General features: G+C 40.6%; 1 protein-coding gene across 1 annotated transcript in view; it reads left to right on the top strand.

Annotated features, from left to right (window-relative positions):
• LOC126188365 (cyclic nucleotide-gated cation channel beta-3-like) overlaps positions 1 to 20,424 on the top strand; it is a 318,171-nt gene that overhangs the window by 212,804 nt on the left and 84,943 nt on the right. Inside the window, exon 6 of the mRNA XM_049929963.1 lies at positions 6,446 to 6,592. Coding sequence (XP_049785920.1) covers positions 6,446 to 6,592 — 147 coding nt within the window. The remainder of the gene's footprint in view (positions 1 to 6,445; positions 6,593 to 20,424) is intronic.

Raw genomic sequence — 20,424 nt, 5'->3', positions numbered from 1 at the left:
AGTGTTCTTGCCGATGAGAACTAGAGTGAGTGGTGCCTGAATGGAAGCTGCCCATGGAGGGTGTTTGTGATAAAAGTTTATCATGCTTTAGAACTGACGTAGTTCCTGATAATCCTGTTATGGTGACAGTTGTTGAGTGGTCTCTATATGCTTTGGTGTAGGTCAGGTGCCAGAAATGTTGTCAAGAAAGATGACCTCTTTGCATTGGAAATGACATTTCACTTCATTAATAATGACACTGAAAGAGGTAGGGCACCAAAACTGATTGATTGATGGATTTTTATTGTTGTAGAGACCTCAGAGATCATCTGAGCTTGTCTGAGATGTGTGTAATGGGAGGCATCATCTGGTGAGAGAATAAAGATATCATCTAGATAGGCTTAACAGAACGGAAGTTCAAAGATAATGCTGTTGATAAGGCATTGCCATGTTTGTGTGCTCTCAAGTCCATATAGCATGCATAAACTCAATCCAGCCAAAAGGTGTTATAACAGCTGTATTGTGAATATCATCCACGGCTCTTTGGAACATGCAGGTATGCTTTCTTGCGGCAGTGACACGGAACACAGAGGCATTCACCAAATAATGGGTGTAGTCCTAAATGTTCAGACCTGAGTGGCTGTCTAGGACAATGCAAGATTGGGAACTCTGTAATTGCCACTCATCCTGACAGGTCTATCTAGTTTGGAGACCAAATTGATGTGTGAAGTCCAGAAACTGTCAAAGGGTTACCAAATGCCAGCATGTAAGAGACCATCTACTGCTGGTTTAGCAGTTTGAAGTAAAGCTGGTGGTAGCTAATGTGTTCTGTGATGCAATGGGGGTACTGGGAATACTGGTGATCTTACAGATCATTCCATTCTTAATGGCACACTGCACAAACCATACTTGCTGATAAGCACTCAAAGACACTGTGTGATGAAGCAAGCTGGGATATTTTTACTTCCCCTCTTGTTTTGCCATCTGACTCATTAGAACTCATTTTTTCATTTTAGAATTAATTGTCATTAACATACGTGAATATAATTGCATTTTCATAAAAGAGAAAGGTTGGCCCTTAGTTTTAAAGAATATAACACCAGATCTAATTTTGTGCTTAGTTTCATGTATGTAATTGATTTTCTAATTTATTTTGACTATTCCGAGTTAGTATCTTTTGTTACAGGGTGCAATCAGTAATTGTTTTGTAACTTAAATTCTATTGTTGACGTATAAACAAATATAAATTCTGTACCAATTATAAACATTTGGAGGAACAACTAATAGTATTCTTGAAGGATTCATTTGGCTCTATTCGAAAACATGTTAGCAAAGCCAGCCCTTAATTAATTGCTGGCCGGGGTGGCCGAGTGGTTCTAGGTGCTACAGTCTGGAACCGTGTGACCGCTACGGTCGCAGGTTTGAATCCTGCCTCGGGGATGGGTGTGTGTGATGTCCGTAGGTTAGTTAGGTTTAAGTAGTTCTAAGTTCTAGGGGACTGATGACCTCAGAAGTTAAGTCGCATAGTGCTCAGAGCCATTTGAACCTTAATTAATTCCAAAGTAATTAACAGTTTTGTCAAAAGTATTGTTTGCGTTATGATATTTGTTAATTTCATCATTTAAACAAATAATTTGGCTTAACCCTTGTGGTAGAAGAAACTGTTAAAAAGAACCAATTTTTTTATGTATTCAGTTAATTTAAGGAGTTACATTTTAATTATAATTTCTGTAAATTAAACATCAAACAATGTATAGTTTCAGTACCTATTACTATGATGATGTATACAGGTCCAAATTTTGGTCCCGAGGCAGTCAGTCCATGGCCAATTTTCAGACAAGAAACCTGTGCTGGTTAGGTCAAAAACAGTGCATCAACTTATGTGTGAATTAACTGTAACACAAATAGGCCATGTGTTAAAACAATGACAGTGTCTGTTCAATATGTGCCGTATTATTCTGCAAGAACTGTGAACTGTGTTGTTAGGTTTTTACTGCTCATAGATATTCAACAGAAAACTATTGTAGCCGTATGGTGATGTTTGCCTGCAACCTATTAATGAGGCTTATCAAACTTTGCCAATAGTTAGCTGGCCATATAACTGTGTATTATTGGGTTGGGGGGGGGGGGGGGGGGGTTGTGAACAGTGAAACTAAAGAACTATGAAACACAACTGTGCAACTGTCAGCTACATCATTTATAATAGGCAGTGTTGAATTTCCAGCCCCCCCCCCTCCCCCATTTTTCAGCCAGTATCACAACGTGATGGGACAGTTGAATGCTAGTGACACAGCATGTTGAGATACTGTCATGCTGCATGGAGTTCCATCTCAACGTCATGAATTCTGGGGTGGATAGCATCATTCTCATGTTGCAGGTAGAAGTTCAACATGTGTACTGTTGAAGTAGGGCTGGTTGTACTTGTTGAATACAGTCAGTTGTGTGGAGGCAGTCCTGGAAGAACTGATGGCCATCAGACGTTGCTGAGAGTGATGGCTACTGCTGTGTAAAGTTGGCCATGATATTGTGTTGAGCTACTGAGGGAGCATGGCTGACAACACCTATGGCAGAGTGGCTACTAGTTGTGTGAGTCAAGATGCCGTCTGTCAGGTTGGAAACCAAGTGGAAGTGATGGAGGAAGCCAGGTACTGGTTCACAGATGTCAGCAACTATAAATGTTAAGGTGAAGATGGGTCTGAGGTTCAATGTGCAAGTCTGATATCTATAGACTCAGATTGTCAAGTTGTTAGCTGCAGGAAGCTGAACAGATGAATAGCCATGTATCAAGAATGACAAAGAGTACTGACTTCTCATCTGAAATCAACAAGGAATTGTTGGTGACTGATGTGGTCAAAAACAAAGAGTCTGTTGTGGAGATGAGGGCGGTGCTGAAGGGGCCGTCACCATCCTGGGCGTCTAGATGAGTTACGTATCCTGCACGGTTTGGTGTCCCTCCTGCAAACTGTGAATCAAGTTTGGGAACTCACATGGAGAACAACAGTTGTGAGTAGATTCACCAAATTGTGCACAATGTGAGCAGAAATGGTCCTGTGCAGCTGCAGCACAGTTCACAGTGTTCTATGTAGGTGGAGGCACAGCTCAGTTGGTGGTGATCTGCAGAGGCATGGCATAACGGTGGTGATCTAAGCAGATGTGGGTGCAGCATGGTTGGCAGAGAGGTGGGGGTTTGTTATGGAGATGCAAAGGCCATTGCTCCGGCTGATTAAGGTGATGTCAGAGTCAGTGGAAGTTGGCCGAGACTGGATCGGCCCGTGGCAGAGTAGTGGGCAGTTGTGCTCGTGCTGTGGTTGTAAAAGCTTTCCACCACTGTTGTCTGTGTAATTTGTGCATTGTCAATGCTGAATAATGGAAAACATTCTATCCGCAAGTTTAAGTTGTGTATCCAATGGCTCATGCTCATGAGTGGCCATGACCACTTGCCCTTGTGGGGGAGCTTGATGACCCATAAAGCCCATAATGTGTGGTCTGGCATGAGGTGCAAATCAGTTTATTTACATCACCAATGTCATAGTTGCATGGGATCATTTCCTTTAAATCTCCACCATATGTGAGATGATGAAACTGTTATTCCAGGGAGCAAAATAATGCTGCTTTATTGTCTGAAGAGGAGTCAAGGATGATAAGACTTACCATATCCATATATTTTTCCAACTGATGAAACAGAATGACAAATTTTGTATTGTCACTGATGACATCACTCAGAGCAAAAATGCTGTCCACAGTGGTGAACCACAGGTTTTGTAGATCTGGCCAAAAGGATGAGGGCTTGAGATGTATCCTCTGCCCAGAAAGTTGCCAGCCAACATCTGTAGGAGGATAACAGTGATGCAATTAGAGTCTGTACATGGCATGACCTGATGTACAGTAGTTGGAATGGAAGAAAATGCAGCTGGCAGTATAAGGCCCAGAGAGACTGTATTTGTGGATGACATGGATGTTACATTGTCAAAAGTGAGCATACATGAATCCAGTCAGTTGGATTGATATGGCTTGGAAATAGCCCAGTTTGTGAGCAAAATGTAGTCTCTTGTGAGATCACAGAGTAGGTTTTCCGTCACCCTCCATTGTTTGGCACCATTGCTCGCAATCAGAGCAGTTCAAGAAGAGTGTCACTGTCACTTTTAATTGATTCAGGTACATGAAGAATGTTATCTACAGCACCTGATGTCGAAGCAAGAGAAACATTTTCCAAAAACATGAATTGCACACACAATGGATGCACAGTGGCAGCATTGTAGTTGCACAATAGAAGTAAATGTTCAAATTATTGATTGATTGATTGATTTTTATTGCTGTAGAGACCTCAGAGATCATCTGAGGCATTACAAAAGTCAATATTACATAGTATAAATGTTACACAAATAATTACAAAAACAAGAAAAATATTACACAATATAAATGTTACACAAATAATTATGGTACCTTCACACAAAAACAAAACACAGAAACTTCTGGTACAAATTGATATTGCATAGTAAATTTAGCCAATTACTCATATATAGAAGCATCTAAAAACTGATCACAAAGTGTAGTCATACCATATTCTTTGCCTCCCTTAAAAATTCATCAGTTTCATAAATGCTGAGCTCAAGAAGAAATTCTTTTCCTTTTTTTTTGAATTGTTGAATTGGAAGATCTCTGATATGTTGGGGTATGGCATTAAAAAATTTTATGGACTTGTATAAGAAGCACTTTTGTGTTTTTTATAGTTACATTGGAAAGAAACTAGGTCCTGTTTGTTTCTTGTGTTATAATTATGTCGCATGGCATACTGTTGATAACTCAGATACTTTTCCTTAATATGCATTACACACTGTAGTATAAATATTGATGGCAGGGTCATAATCTGTAATTTTTTAAAGCTTGGCCTACAGTGAGCTCTGGGTGCCAAGCTACATATCAGTCTTATTGCCTTCTTTTGTAGTTTGAAGACATTAGCTGCCTTGTTTTGATGTCCCCACAGTATTGTACCATAGGAAATGTGACTGTGTATTAAAGCAAAATAAACCACTTTAAGTACTGGCATCTTTAGACAAAGATGCAGCTTCCTTAAAGCAAATATTCCTTTGCTAATGCTGCTTCCCACTTTTTCTACATGGCTACCCCAGGATAATTTTGAATCAATTGAGATTCCAAGGAAATTAACAGCATTTGAGCTCTGCTCAAGTTCAGTGTTATTATTCCACGATACATATAGGTCTTGTATTTTTTTTCGGTTGACACAAAGTGTGAACACCATCATTAGAGGTCACCAATATAGTACTACAATAGGCAGACCGTAAGGAAGGTGTATAATAACATGACACGTGTCTCATGTACCACACTTTTATTTCAGCTGGTGGCATACATGCAAGAGGCAACTGAACATGCCAGAGCTATTAAGCTGACTAATTGTCAAGGATTACATGTGTGGCCTTGGTTGACTGCCAGTGATGATCATTCAGTTTGCAGAATTCCCACATATCAATTGCATATGTTGTTACCTATATTAAAAAAAAGGAATAGCAAAAAGTATAGCAGATACAGTAACTCATTTCTTTATTATTTCTGTGACATTTCTTTAGCATGAGGTCTTCTTTGGATATTACTCATACTTTCTTATCTACAAACCTGCATTCTCTTCAAAACGAGTTGCAGTGTCTGCTCATTTACAGGATGTCCAGAACCTTTTTGGTCAAGATTGCACTTATTATACAAATATTTTACTTAAAGTCATAGCATCTGTTCAGTGTGATGGCTGCTTATCAAAAAGCATGCATTATAATGGGGAATAAATGTTTACCAAACACCCTCCAATATCCCTGTCATCTGTTGTACTATGCGAAACCCAGCTAGAGCCCCACCAATGTGTTACTCTTCAGTTTGCTGTACCATACACCAAAGACACAACATAAACTATTATAAAAAATGCATAGAAGTGAGACCCAAAGACCATGATCACTATGGGGCAGGACATTTTCTTTAAATCCCTTATGACTGGCAAGATAGCTTTGAGCTGAATGACCTAGTTTGTCATAAGTTTGTATCCACAGTAATCAATTTCTTCAAATTGGATGAAGCTATCTCTTTGCATTTTCAAACAGATTGACCATGGAGATAATTCATACTTGGACAGTAAATCAGAATGAGACTACAAATTACCACAGTGCCATCCATTTTGATCCTGAAGTTCCACATTTTGATTATGCTGAACATACATGTCCAGTAGCTGAAATACGCTCATTTGGAGCTCATAGCTCATCTATCAGAAAAAGAATTTCCATTCCATTTCTTAAATAAGCATGCATTGTTCAGATTTCTAGGCACTAAATTTTATTGCACCTACATCTTTCTGCAGTCAAATTAATAATTAATGTTTTTTTGGAAGGATATTTTTAAAGCAATTAATTCTTCTTCATATTATTATTTTTCTTTCTTAGTCACTTGTAGAGCTGTTGTGTTTCAGGCCCACTTGTTTAAAGTTCTCCCAGTTTCTTTCTGCCGGAACCTAGCAAAACATGTAAAATATGATTTCTATCAACGTGGTGATTTTATTTTTATGAAGAATGAAGTGAAAGATAGAATGGTCTACATTTACAGTGGAAATGTGCAGGTAAGTCACAGACAATGTATGTTTTGATTCAGTAAGATTCTTGTCTACCCATGCCTACATCACAGCCCGATTTGACCTCTGGAAACCTGCAGTTATGTATCATGCACTGATAAGCCAAAACATTGTGATCACCTGTTTAATAGCGTGTAAGTCAATCTTTGTAACAAAATACAGCAATGATTCTGCAGGGCATGTATTCAGCAACTCCTTGATATGTTTCTGGAGATATGTAGCACCAGGTGCCTATGCCCAGATTGTGAAATTCCCATAGTTAACAGACCATGATTTGTGGGTGCAGAACATGCAATGCTACTGGGAAAAAATTAAAATTTGGTAATAAAATTGAATTTTGCCTCTGTTTGTGTAGAGACTAATTTATTTACCTTAAGTCCATCACTTTAATTTACAATAAAACTGCAGAATGGTTACTGACAAATGATCAGAATTCCACTAACTGCGAGGTTGAAATGTAGGTGCTGGTTCTTACATCATTAATTCAACTAGAAGCGATTTCAGTTTTCATAAAACAAATTTATTGTCCAATTAACACATGTCACTATCTCTTGTGATCAACACATGTTGTTGTGCAGCAATAAATGATATGACTTGAGCCCCCAATTGTGGATAACAATGCACCATAAATTTAATAAACTAATAAACTAGCTGGAAAAACTCCAGAATGAGGTTCAGCTACAAATTACCATAAAATATCATCACTCAGACCGAAACAATGATTAGTTGTCATGTAGGTCAAGTAGTTGTGGATTTCAAATAATGTTTCTACTAACTGCTGTGGCACACTGCAAAATTATCAGAGTCCAAGCTGAGCATGAATAATTCTAAGTCCTGTAACTGCGACAGAAAATAGTAAAAAAAACTGCGCAAAATTCATCAGAGACCACAAGGGATGTGAAATATTTTCAAGTACTTAGTTGTGGCTGAACCACGAACGATACTGACTGACAGGCCTCAAAAACCAGATGGACTGACCTAAAAAATCAGACAGTCTGACCATGAGTCTAAGACAGTGGGACCACCATGAGTCTGTGATGGACAGACAGACCACAAGGAACCTGACAGCAGCCCTTTTAAAGTCTCTGTCACCCTCTCCAAAAACTACGCATTCTCTAATTCTTAGCATCTACCACCCTTGAAAACTGCATCCAATGATGACACACAGGTTCCTCAAGTGAACACCAGCATAAATTTTCATTTTTTTCATATATTTAACTGAAATTTTGATTGCACCATTAGCGGTGCACTAAAATTCTATTCCAAAAATGTATATTATAATAATTTGTAAGTACCATAGTTTGCTTGTAAATTAGGGTTTAATTATTCTCCCTTTGACTTTTCAATGGCAAAAATTGTTACTTAGTTTAAAATTACAAATGGTATATCATTTTCATCAGATTTTCATTTCTGTAATCAGAATTTATGTATCTTTAACGAAATCAAAACTATGGGTAAAACTATGTAAATTTAATATTAAACAATAAAAATGGTTAATAAAAATAATAATCCTACCATATATACCATATGTGTAGTTACTAATATCTGATGCTAACAAATACTGCCATACTATCACCCTCATGTAAATTTATGCTGAACTTAAGCAGTTTCCAATTAAATTGATTCTCTCATCTTAATTATGAGTTATGGATCATATTATTATTTCAGTTGACGCATCTCATCAAAAGCAACAATTTGATCACTCAACCTGTTTAATGGTGTGATTACATTAAAAGTTATAATGTGCTTACCTTGTAAGCAAATGCATTTGTCTCTGTAACTTCTTTAGAAAACACTCAGATGATACCTTGATATCATTAGAGGCATAAGTAAGCCGTCTTTCATATGACAACTTGTGTTTCTGTTCATTGTATTCTCTTCACTGCACACCTGCAGATGTGTACAAAGCAACTGAGACATTCCAGTGGCCATTAGCTGCTGAAATCAGGTGTCCCATGCTATTTATTTAGTGCTTCTAATCCTACATGTATAGAATATATACAAGGATATTAGACATGGTTAAGTGTTTAAAACTAAAATACAGGAATCTGGAATAAGCATCAACGACAATGAGCCAAAAGCCATTGAGAAACGGGCCCGCAAAATCTGTGTGAACACGTTCCCATGCCTGGGTTGCAGGCGGCCATGAAGAGAACGCTGACCTGGGAGACCCCTGTTGGCTCGCACACTGGAAACAGGCGGCCACCGAGTACTCAATTTATCTGTCAATACCGGGCCAGTACACATGTCTGCGAGCCAAGGTTTTAGTACGGGAAACACCCCAGTGCCCCTCATCTAATAATGTGAGGACCTCCCGTCGCAAACGTGCAGGAACAACCACGCGAGGAGCTGTATCATCAGTAGTCAGAAGGAGAACTCCTTCCAAGACTGAGAGGCAGTCTCGTAGAACAAAATAACTACAAAGAGGGTCCGAGGTCCGACCTGGAGGTCGGGACGACCACCCCTGCTGAACGAGGCGAACTACTTGCTGGAGAACCGAGTCAGCTGGACCAACGGCCTATTGGGGTCTAAAGTAGCCAAACAAGGTGCTTGACGTGAGGAGGCCCTTCAACGAGGTGAATGCTTGCTCGCATGCAGGCGACCAATCAAAAGGAACACCCTTGCGCAGAAGGCAGTACAGGGGGTGGGCTATGGTGGAAGCCCTGGGAATGAACCGGTCGTAATAGGCAATCTTGCCTAAAAAGCTTGTATCTCCTTCAGTGAAGCGGGCAGCGGAAGGTCGACGATACCTTGGACCAAACTTCCTAGCGGCTGGACGCCGTGCCGAGAGATGGTGTAGCCCACATACTCAATGGACGGTTGGAAGAAGTTCGATTACGCAGGTTGCAACGCAGGCCCACGGACCTGAATTTGAGAAAGAGGGTTCGAAGTATGTGTAAGTGTTCCTTCGTGCTGCAGCCTGTGACAATTATGTCATCCAGGTAATTAATACAATGAAGGATTGTCAACGTGACGTGCTCAAGATAACACTGAAATATTGCCAGGGCACTGGATATTCCGAAGGCCAACCACTGATATTGGTAAAGGCCAAACAGGGTGTTGACGACCGCCAGCCATTTGGAGTCCTCATCAAGTGGTATCTGATGATAAGCCTCTGAAAGATCGATTTTAGAAAAATATTGGCCTCCCCCCATGGCAGAGAACAATTCATCAGAACGAGGCAAGGGATAGGTGTCCAACACCAATTGGGAATTAATGGTGGCCTTGAAATCGCCACAAATACGTAATTTTCCCGAGGGTTGCCTGACAATAACGAGGGGTGAAGCCCACTCACTAGAAGAAATGGTAAGAATGACCCCGAGTGCTCTCAACCTGTCTAGCTCTGCTTTTACCTGAGGGCGGAGAGCCAAGGGGATCTGGCTTGCACGTAGAAAACGTGGGCGAGCCGATGCCTTCAACGTCAAGTGAGCTTCAAAGTCTGAAACACACCCCAGGCCATCCTCAAAGATATCCTTAAAAGTCAGAGATCAAAGATTACAATGATTGATAGGGAACGTGTTCGGAGACCAACTGTATGATGTCTGCGATAGAAAAACCGAAAGCTTAAAAGGCATTAGCGGAACTCGCATCACTGACAACAATAAAAGTAAGAGGTCGAGTGACTGATTTGTAAGTGACGTTGGTAGTGAATTGACCCAGTAGGAGAATGGACTGGTTACCATAACCACGTAGACGCCGGTAAACTGGTGCCAATGGGGGCGACCCAAGGTCGGAGTAAGTTTGTGCATTCAACAAGGAAACTGCCGCGGCTGTATCTACTTGCAGTTGTAATCGGCGCAACCGAACCAACACCTCGATAAAGAGTTTGTGTGCCAATGTGTCGGGAGCCTGGCCCAATGAAACTTCCTGAATGTCAACGTCCGTGTCCTCTGTACCCGCTTCCTTTGATTCTTTTGAGGCTGAGCAGCAAACTTTAGCAATGTGTCCTTTTTTATTACATTTGCGACAAACGGCCCAACGCTGGGGGCACTCTTGAGTGATCATGATGTATATAGCACGATGCACAGGACGGTAACAGGGGCCGGTGGTCAGAACTCTGTTTACGCGCCATGCGGGAGCGGCTGTAACGGCCGGATTCCACCACTCGCACGTCGTCCACCCTGGACGCAGTGGACGCGGGTGCGCCGCCCTGAACCGCTGCGACGTCGCACCACACTTCCAACTGTTGACCTGCAGCATGAGAGACTTCATACGATTGAACAATGGACAGGACTTCCTCAAGGGAAGCGTCTTCCAACTGCAGGGCCCATTGTCGGACCTCCCGATCAGGGGCCGAATGGACAATGATGTCGCGCACCATAACGTGGGCATATGACTCTCGCGACTGCTCCGTGACAAAATGACACTTGCGACTAAGACCGTGCAGGGTAGCGGCCCACGCCTGGTAAGACTGATGGGGCTGTTTCTTGCACTGATAAAACTGGACCCTAGCCGCCACAACATGCGCACAGTGGCGATAATATGAAGAGAGCAATGAACACAATGCGTCAAAAGACAAGGACGAGGGTTCCTGCAACGGCGCTAGCTGCCGCAAAACTTGATACAGCAAGGGAGATATCCAAGACAAGAAAAGAGCACGACATACCTCCGCATCGGCAACATGAAACGCCTGGAAATGCTGCCGAAGGCAATGTTCATATGCGTCCCAATCCTCCGCCATCTCGTCATATGGGGGAAAGGGAGGAGGGAATGGCACTGGAGCAGACTGCGTGGAGAACAATGCCGGAAGCACTTGTTTCATTGTTGCCATGAGCTCCGTTTGCTGCTCAACCAAAACCTGCACTAAATCCTCCATGCCGTGGATAAGCTGCGAAACCGGAACAATGATGCAACATGTGAAAGAACGACACTACTCGTCGCCAGTTGTGTAGGAACACGATTTACGTTTCTGTCGTACTTCACCTAGTGTAGACTGTGAACCGTCTGCTAGACCTGCCCGATGTGAACTGACTGGGCACGGCTCGTGCTGCCTGAGTTGTTGTTGTTCCGCCGGCACAGAGCACGCCCAAATTATCGCGTGCTCTCTGGTGGCTGGGACTTTACCTGTGGCAATTACAGCCCGAGACACGCCGTGCCGATGTGCGCCTCCGCGATCTTTCTGGTGGCTACTGCAGGGATGAAATGTCTGGTTTTAAAGCGAAAACCTTTCAGACATGGCATAATAGCCTGGAACATTTTATTAATTATGACAAGAGCTTTTGTCTGGCAAGGCATGGCTATTTTGTGAATTCAGAACACAGTCCCTGGTGAACTTAAACATTCATCTGAGAACAGAACTCCACATGGAAACATGGGTGTTCTGATGCAGCGCTACAGGAACCGTGTGCAGTAGGCAACACGTTGGGGAAAATCAGGAGGACCCAAGCGTGTACCCTTTGTGAATGGCGACCATCTGATGCAATATACATCATCCTGTCTTCCCCCCTGCATTCTACGACAAGCAACTCTGAGACTCTTTTCTTTCCCTCAACAGACATGGACACATTACACATTGAACTGAAACCATTGTAGAATGGAAACACTATGTTTCTGGACATGGGTTTATATTCAAAATATTGTGTACTCACTCCCCTCCACAAGTCCATCTGTGTTTCACCATCCTTCCACCACTTTCCATAGATGCTTAAAATAGTAGCACATAGTAGAGCTACTGAAGATGGGTCGAGTAATATTTAGTAATTTTATAAAATTGGTTTCTCTTTTTATATAATGTACACTACTGGCCATTAAAATTGCTACACCAAGAAGAAATGCAGATGATAAACGGGTATTCAGTCGACAAATGTATTGTACTAGAACTGACATGTGATTACGTTTTCATGCAATTTGGGTGCATAGCTCCTGAGAAATCAGTACCCAGAACCACCACCTCTGGCCATAATAACGGCCTTGATACGCCTGGGCATTGAGTCAAACAGAGCTTGGATGGTGTGTACAGGCACAGCTGCCCATGCAGCCTCAATGTGATACCACAGTTCATCAAGAGTAGTGACTGGCGCATTGTGACGAGCCAGTTGCTCGGCCACCATTGACCAGACATTTTCAATTGGTGAGAGACCTGGAGAATGTGCTGGCTAGGGCAGCAATTGAACATTTTCTGTATCCAGAAAGGCTCGTACAGGACCTGCAACATGCAGTCGTGCATTATCCTGCTGAAATGTAGGGTTTTGCAGGGATCAAATGAAGGCTACAGCCACGGGTCGTAACACATCTGAAATGTAACATCCACTGTTCAAAGTGCTGTCAATGCGAACAAGAGGTGACCGAGATGTGTAACCAAGGGCACCCCATACCATCACGCCAGGTGATACACCAGTTTGGCGATGACGAATAAACACTTCCAATGTGCGTTCACCACGATGTCACCAAACATAGATGCGACCATCATGATGGTGTAAACAGAACCTGGATTCGTCCGAAAAAATGACGTTTTGCCATTTGTACACACTGGTTTGTCATTGAGTACACCATTGCAAGCGCTCATGTCTGTGATGCAGCGTCAAGGGTAACCGCAGTCATGGTCTCCGAGCTGATTGTCCATGCTGCAGCAAACGTCGTCGAACTGTTTGTGCAGATGGTTGTTGTCTTGCAAATGTCCCCATCTGTTGACTCAGGGATTGAGACGTGCCTGTACGATCAGTTACAGCCATGCAGATAAGATGCCTGTCATCTCGACTGCTAGTGATATGAGGCCGTTGGGATCCAGCACAGCGTTCCGTATTACCCTCCTAAACCCATCGATTCCATATTCTGCTAAGAGTCATTGGATCTCGACCAATGCAAGCAGCAATGTCACGATATGATAAACCGCAATCACAATAGGCAACAATCTGACCATTATCAAAGTCGGAAACGTGATGGTACCCATTTCTTCTCCTTACATGAGGCATCACAGCAATGTTCACCAGGCAACGCCAGTCAACTGCTGTTTGTGTATGAGAAATCAGCTGGAAACTTTCCTCATGCCAGCACGTTGTAGGTGTCGCCACCGGCGTCAACCTTGTGTGAATGCTCTGAAAAGCTAATCATTTGCATATCACAGCACCTTCTTCTTGTCGGTTAAATTTCGCGTCTGTAGCACGTCATCTTCATGGTGTAGCAATTTTAATGGCCAGTAGTGAATTTTTACTGTGTCTGATGCAAGTTAACCCCCCCCCCCCCCTCCCCCGTCTCCATTCAATGTAGCCAGTGGTCTTAATGTTTTAGATCATCAATGTATATTTGACTTACTATCACATTAAAAACAATGTAACAGAAATCAAGGATATGTCTGTTAGCTACCCCTATCAGTACACTGAATGTACTTGTCAAACCTCCTGGATCCATTAACACTCAGCTGTCACTCACAACTCATGGAGACTGCTCAAAGCTTATGTCAAAGGAGTCCACATCTCATGGAATGTGCTCAATAGGACTGATATCACATGAACAGTTGATGAAGAAATGAAGATAGTCAAAAGTTATAAACAAAAATTGTTCTGATACATCTGACAGAGGACCTCTTCTACTGCAAGTTGTTTTCTTTCCATATTTTAGGAAGAGATAATATGGACAAACACAAGAAAAAAATTGCCTAGTTATTATGGGATCTAAAATGCCTGTCTTAAGAGTTATGGGCATTTGTTCATTAGAAGAGATGTGTTTCACAGTAGCAAAGATGAACAAGTGCTATATGCTTCTGGAAATATTCATATTACATACTTTGATTTATTAAGATATTTCTCAAAACATATTCCCAGACTAACAGAATGTCCATTACATCAACAAAAATCATCCCCTCCTGTAACTCTCCCATGACCAAGGGTTCTGGGCAACTTTTCCATAATTCTTTCCATTTCTTAAACTTGCCAGTCCTTTTCTTACATCCCTATTCCTTTCCCTTCTACTCTTATGCCACCACCACATGTGATGAGTAGATTTTTTATCTATCCACTTGTATTACACTTGCCACTATGCAACTTTATTTTTAACACTTCATTTCTCTGTCTCCATTGGATAGTCGGGCTCCAGGATTTATCCAGAAAAGCAGCTTCTGTAGCTCATAGAGTAGAATATCCTCACTTGTCTTCTGTCACTTTCTTGATTTTCTGGACATCTGGCCAACTTTGCAGTAGCACCCCCTGAAAAAAATTTCCAAATATCACAGTATGTGCTTCCTGCTGATTCAGAGCAAAGGTGACATAATAAGGGTGTCTAAACATAATGTGTTCAACTACCTATACAGGTGCAATCTGCCTGACCATTGTAGTGGCTTGTATTTGAAATAACCACTCAGTATTCAGTTCTGTTGTTGTGCAGTTCATGAGGTATCATAGTCAATTCCTGCTTGTAATTCTGCAGCTTCTTCATGCTCAAAAAGTGTTGTTTTAGTTTTGTGGTATGAAGCTACATTTTAACCAACTACACATGATGATTTACACAAGATGTAACACACCTTTTATTCTGTGAATGGTTACATATTTCGGAATACGGTTTTCTGCAAATGTTAGAGCATTGAGATACACATATTTTGTGTTTCATTTATACTTTTAGCATTGGTTTCAGTGGAGATATTGAAGTACATGTCTGTAAATAGAATCATGTACTTTTTATAACTTCATTCAATTGCTCTCGAGGAGACAATTACAGTGATATAGAGTTTGTTAATGATGACATTGAAACCTATCATAAAAAGATTTGAAAAATGTCATAGAATTTGAGAGCATGGTGGCCAGCATTGGCATTAGTGGTGCAGACACTGCCAAGCAGAGCTCTTGTGCTATACTGTGTCAGAATATCACATTTGCCTGTTTACTTGTCTGCATGCACGCTGCTCATTGCTGCTTCAACATTCATTGCATGCAGCCACGTACACAAATTAGGAAAAGTTGGATGTACTGCTTTTATATGGTGAATGAGTAAGAAATGCCATGAAAACAATACAGCAATATAGTTCTATCTATCTGGATCGCCAGTGTTCGATGCACCAGTTAATTGCATGAATTATTAAGATTCTAGTCTCCACAGACTGCTTGAACATCAAAAAGATGACAAGAAAGGAGACTTGAGCTGTCAGAGAACACAAAGAAGCTGTTCTGGCTTCGACATTAATGAATCCACACAGCAGTGCAAGACATATTGTCAAAAAATGTGGAGTCAGGCAGACAAGTCTCATACACAACCTGCATCAACAGAATTTCCACTACTATCATCTGTTACTACATCAGGCACTAAATGACCATGATTTTGAATGTTGTACGGAATTTACTAGTTTACTCTTCAGTTGCTGAGAGATGACCCTATGTTCTTCCAATTTGTCCTCTTTCCTGATGAAGCAACATTTACTAACCATGCTAATATAACTGTGCATGACATTTACTACTGGGGAGCTAAAAATCTGGTCTGGCTTTGTTAGGTGCAACATCAATGGCCATGGAGCAGAAACATATGGTGCACCATCATAGGAAATAACATTGTTGAACTTTATTTCACCTCAGGTGCCCTAAATGGACATTTTTATGCACACTTCCTGATGAACAGCCTGCTGGCTCTTCTTGAAGAGGTACCACTGGATATTCAACAGTGTGTATGGTTACAGTATGATGGTATTCCAGCTCACTCAGCCAGTGTTGCAATGAAAATATCATTCATAAAAATATTTGAGAAATGTCCTAGAATTTGAGAGCATGGTGGCCAGAATCAGCATTAGTAGTGTGAACACTGCTTGACCTCTCATGCTACGCTGTGTCAGAATATCAACGCATTTGCCTGCACATTTGCCTGTTTACTTGTCTGCATTGCAGGATGCTCCTCTCTGCTTCTGCTCCTAAGCCCTGAATGTTGCATGGGCTGAAATTCTGTTGACAAAAGGCCTGTCCCCCCCCCCCCCTCCCCCGATGCAGTCTATGATGAAGCCAAAACTACATCAGATGATATGTGTCATTGCATTGCCAGTGTGTGCCGTAGATTATCATCCATTCTAATTACATCTGTTCATTGTTTTTTTTTAAATGGCAATTGCAAATGTGCCTTTCAGCCCATGCTGTGCATGCTGAGCACTTTGAACACTTGCTTACATAAAGGATAGAGTTATGGTTTTGGAAGATGAAATTTATGTTATATCATTTGGGTGGTTACCAAACCATTGTTAATAAATTGTTTCTTTCATTTACTTGTGCATGAAATTGCATTGCAGTAAGTCGGCAGTATGTATTGCACGTAGCTGGTAACACTGTCATTTTGTGCTTATGTACAGTATTAAATGATTTTTCATTAAGAATATTTATTTTGTTATGTACAGATGGTCACCAAAGTATTTTCAATAAAATGTTAGTTCAATGAATTTATTCCATATGATATAATTTAAAGCAGTATAGGTAGCAACAATTGTCTGACAGCATGTACTTTACCTCTAAGAAGCACACAGCATTGTACAGGAAAAGAGAGATCAAATCTTCCTTCTAACATTAAGATATTTAATACAATAGTTTCTCTTGGCAATGTATAACATATCTTAATTTTTGAAGAATGAGCAGTTGGTTTCTCTATTTCAGTTTGTGATGAAGCAAGCTGGGATGTTATTACTTCCCCTCTTGTTTTGCCATCTGCCTCCTTAAAATTAATTTTTTCATTTTCGAATTAAGTAGCGTTAACATACATGAATATAATCTGCATTTTCATAAAAGAGAAAGGTTGGCCTTCGGTTTTAAAGAATATAACAGCAGATCTAAATTTGCGCTTAGTTTTATGTATGTAATGGATTTTCTAACTTATTTAAACTATTCCTAGTTAGTATCTACATCTACATCTACATCTACATTGATACTCTGCAAATCACATTTAAGTACCTGGCAGAGGGTTCATTGAACCACCTTCACAATTCTCTATTATTCCAATCCTGTGTAGCATGTGAAAGGAATGAACACCTATATCTTTCAATACGAGCTCTGATTTCCCTTATTTTATCGTGGTAATTGTTCCTCCCTATGTAGGTCGGTGTCAACAAAATATTTTTGCATTTGGAGGAGAAAGTTGGTGATTGGAATTTCGTAGAAGATTCCATTGTAATGAAAAACGCCTTTCTTTTAATGATGTCCAGACCAAATCCTGTATCATATCAGTGACACTCTCCCATATTTTGTGATAATACAAAATGCTGTCTTTCTTTGAACTTTTTCAATGTATTCCGTCAGTTCTATCTGGTAAGGATCCCACACCGCGCAGCAGTATTCTAAAAGAGGACGGACAAGTGTAGTGTAGGCAGTCTCTTTAGTAGGTCTGTTCATTTTCTAAGTGTCCTACCAACAAAACGCAATGGGTTAGTCTTCCCCATAACATTTTCTATGTGTTCCCTCCAATTTAAGTTGTTCGTAATTGTAATACCTAGGTATTTAGTTGAATTTGCGGCCTTTAGATTTGACTGATTAAATGTGTAACCAAAGTTCACCAAATTCCTTTTAGCACTCATGTGGATGACCTCACACTTTTCTTTATTTAGAGTCACCTGCCACTTTTCCCACCATTCAGATATCTTTTCTAAATCGTATTGCAGTTTGTTTTGATCTTCTGATGACTTTATTAGTCTATAAACAACAGTATCATCTGCAAACAACTGAAGACGGCTGCTCAGATTGTCTCCCAAATTGTTTATATAGATAAGGAACAGCAAAGGGCCTATAACAATACCTTGGGGAATGCCAGAAATCACTTCTGTTCTACTTGATGACTTTCCTTCAGTTACTACAAACTGTGACATCTCAGACAGGAAATCACAAATCCAGTCACATAACTGAGATGATATTCCATAAGCACACAATTTCACTATGAGCTGCTTGTGTGGTACCGTGTCAAAAGCCTTCCGGAAATCCAGAAATATGGAATTGATCTGAAATCTCTTGTCAGTAGCACTCAACACTTCATGTGAATAAAGAGCTAGTTGTGTTTCACAGGAACGATGTTTTCTAAACCCATTTTGACTGTGTGTCAATAGATTGTTTTCTTCGAGGTAATTCATAATGTTCGAGCACAATATACATTCCAAAATCCTGCTGCATATCGATGTTAATGATATGGGCCTGTAATTTAGTGGATTACTCCTAGTACCTTTCTGGAATATTGGTGTGACCTGTGCAACTTTCCAGTCTTCGGGTACAGATCTTTTGTCGAGCGAATGGTTGTATATGATTGTTAAGTATGGAGCTAATTCATCAGCATACTCTGAAAGGAACCTAATTGGTATACAGTCTGGACCAGAAGACTTGCTTTTATTAACTGATTTAAGTTGCTTCACTACTCCGAGGATATTTACTACTATGTTACTCATGTTGGCAGCTGTTCTCAATTCGAATTCTGTTCTGGAATATTTACTTCGTCTTCTTTTGTGAAGGCATTTCGGAAGGCTGTGTTTAGTAACTCTGCTTTGGCAGCACTGTCTTTGATAGTATCTCCATTGCTATCACCCATAGAAGGCATTTATTGTTTCTTGCCGCTAACATACTTCACTTACCACTAGAATCTCTTTGGATTTTCTGCCAGGTTTCGAGACAAAGTTTCATTGTGGAAACTGTTATAAGCCTCTCGCATTGAAGTCTGCACTAAGTTTTGAGCTTCTGTAAAAGATAGCCAATCTTGGGGATTTTGCATCTGTTTAAATTTGGCATGTTTCTTTCGTTGTTTCTGCAACAGCTTCGTCGCTGCAAATACTATTTCTTCAAATTTAAGCCATATCTGGTCTACATGTATATTATTAATTTGGAATGAGTGGAGATTGTCTCTCAGGAAGGTGTCAAGTGAATTTTTATCTGCTGTTTTGAATAGGTGTATTTTTCGCTTATTTTTTGAGGATTTGGGGATTACAATATTCAATCTCACTACATAACCTTGTGTTCACTAATCCCTGAATTGGTTTTGATGCTCATTATCTTGTGTTATAGGGTGAAATCAGTAATTGTTTCGTAACTGAAATTATATTGTTGACCTACAAACAAATATAAATTCTGTACTAATTATAAACATTTGGAGGAACAACTAATAGTATTCTTAAAGGATCTATTTGGCTCTATTTGAAAATGTGTTAGCAAAGCCAGCCCTTAATTAAGGGGATATAAAATGTTATTCTCATAGTGTAGGCCTATCTTACGGTATACAGCGCTGCAGCCTGGTCCAAAATGCCTGCATAACAGTGTTTGCACTGCAAATGCCTTTTCCAGCCACTGTGGTCTCACATTTCTCGATTTTTTTAAAGACTGCTTTCAATATCAGTATTAACAAACTGCTATATCACTTGTCTTCTCAAGAGCTATCAAATGCAGTCATAAAAATGTACAGTTCCATAAAACAAAATGTACTTACTTCAATATCTCATTTGATACCAGCACTAAAAACATTATTCACACAGAAACATGCATGCCCCTTGATGCTCAAACATTTTCCAAAAACCATTTTTCAATTTGTGTAACTGTTCAAGGAAAAAAAGGGTGTTAAATCTTACACTATGTGATCAAAAGTACTGGACACCCTTTAAAACATATGTTTTTCATATTAGATGCATTGTACTGCCACCTACTTCCAGGTGCTCCATATCAGCGACCTCAGTAGTCATTAGACATCGTGAGAGAGCAGAATGGGGCACTCCGCAGAACTCACAGACTTAAAAAATGGTCAGGTGATTGGGTGTCACTTGTGTCATACATCTGTGCATGATATTTCCACACTCCTAAATATCCCTAGGTCCACTGTTTCTGATGTGATAGTGAAGCGGAAACATGAAGGGACATGCACAGCACAAAAGCGTCCAGACTGACGTCATGTGTTGACAGACA

This window comes from Schistocerca cancellata, chromosome 5, assembly GCF_023864275.1.
Source record: "Schistocerca cancellata isolate TAMUIC-IGC-003103 chromosome 5, iqSchCanc2.1, whole genome shotgun sequence".
Taxonomy (NCBI): domain Eukaryota; kingdom Metazoa; phylum Arthropoda; class Insecta; order Orthoptera; family Acrididae; genus Schistocerca; species Schistocerca cancellata.
This window is presented reverse-complemented; position numbering and strand designations above follow the sequence as displayed.